This window comes from Cyprinodon variegatus, unplaced genomic scaffold (assembly GCF_000732505.1).
Source record: "Cyprinodon variegatus isolate N-32 unplaced genomic scaffold, C_variegatus-1.0 Scaffold968, whole genome shotgun sequence".
Lineage (NCBI taxonomy): Eukaryota > Metazoa > Chordata > Actinopteri > Cyprinodontiformes > Cyprinodontidae > Cyprinodon > Cyprinodon variegatus.
In genome coordinates this window covers 248,841-250,372 of record NW_015151421.1, presented here as the reverse complement: position 1 = coordinate 250,372, position 1,532 = coordinate 248,841, and the positions used below count along the sequence as shown (strand labels likewise).

Here is a 1,532-nt window from a genome sequence, read left to right as displayed (position 1 = left end):
GAAGGAGCCCTCAGCCTGACCCCTGGTCTACAACGTTTACAGACATCCTGAGACGTAGCGAGACGGGGACACACCTCTCTCAGTCTTGATCCTGTCCAAGACCTCGTTTTTGTCTGCGAGGTCGGCCTTCTGCGCCGTCTCCAGCTGAACGATCTGCAGCTTCAGCTGCTGCTCCTGAAGCTGCCACTTCTGCTGCTGGGAAACATCAAAGGCGCTGCGGACAGAGACGGTGAGACACAGCTGAGGTCAGCCGCGACAGAGACGCTGAAATAAAGCACTGACGCAATCTGGACCAGTTCAAAGATCCACAGCTTCACTTTACAGATTTGAAACCACCCCACCTCCTCACCTGTCCTCCTCCTCACCTGGTACCCTGCTCACCATCTGCCTCCACACCTGTCCCCTCCACTCCAGTGTTCCTCCTCACTTTTCCCCCTCATCCACACCTGTGCCCCTCCTCACCTGTCCTGATGCTCCCCCGTGCCCCTCCTCACCTTTCCAGTAGGTCCTTGTTGCTCTCCTTCAGCAGCTCCCTCTCCTGCTCCAGGTCACTGATCCGCTCCTGTAACTGTTCGACAGCCCGTGTCAGTAAACCAGAGGACTGAGCACGGTCGCGCAGTGCCTGTAACCATGATAACAGCTCAGGGGGTGTAAAGCCTCTCACCTGCTCCACCATGATCTTGTTGATGTTGACCATCTGCAGTTTACTGTCCATCTCCAGATTCTTCATCCTCTCGTCTTTTAGCTGAGCCTTCAGATCGTCCACCTTCGCCAGCGCTGCATCGTTGCTCGCCTTCAGCGTCTGCTGAGCCTGAAAAACAAAGGTGAGCCTGTTTTTTCCTGCTGTGATGCTAAATGTTAGCGCTGATTTGCGCTACGACCAAACATTTCTAGCAGAGTGAGAGATTTCAGCTACTAGGTTTGACCAAAGGAAATCTTTAAACTCTGTTTGAATCGTTGAAACAGAAACCTTATGCCAACAGAACCTCTTCCTGCTTCGATCTGACTGTTAACTGTCGACCTCTGATTTGTAAATATTTAAAGAAACTGGATAAATAGATGTTTAAAATATTTTAAGCCCATGCTTAAATCAATTTCCTAAATTCCTGTTTGTTAAACCACTCAGAAGGCCGCTCACTAAGCCTGGTTCTGTTGGAAGTTTCCTCCTTCCTCGCATTGTGGCTGCATGCATGGATGGTGTGTGGGATTGCTGCAGAGTAGCAATATCTCCTCTCTCTACCTACTTATCCAGGAGGGGAGAATCCTTTTAAGTTAATGACTGGATGCAATCTGCTGGTTTTCCTTAGATATAAACTAGATTAAACCTTTAATCTAACTGGATGATCTGATTGATCTAGATCTATGAAATGACCAGACATGACAGGTGTTGTAAATTGGTAGTAGAGAAGAAAGCTCTAAGGTGAACTACACTGATGGTTACATTAATCACTTTTTAGGTGTGATTAATCTTTTAAGTTTAGTCTTTTAAGGTTGCTGTATTTAGAACTTCACTTAAGAAACTGTCTCTTGAC

At 47.7% G+C, this 1,532-nt stretch overlaps 1 protein-coding gene across 1 annotated transcript in view; it reads right to left on the bottom strand.

Moving 5' to 3' along the window:
- Window positions 1–1,532, bottom strand: part of rpgrip1l (RPGRIP1-like) — a 50,459-nt gene that overhangs the window by 37,671 nt on the left and 11,256 nt on the right. Inside the window, exons 8-10 of the mRNA XM_015398867.1 lie at window positions 665–811; window positions 495–568; window positions 75–214 (exon numbers count right to left, since the gene is read on the bottom strand). Of these exons, the coding sequence (XP_015254353.1) occupies window positions 75–214; window positions 495–568; window positions 665–811 (361 nt within the window). The remainder of the gene's footprint in view (window positions 1–74; window positions 215–494; window positions 569–664; window positions 812–1,532) is intronic.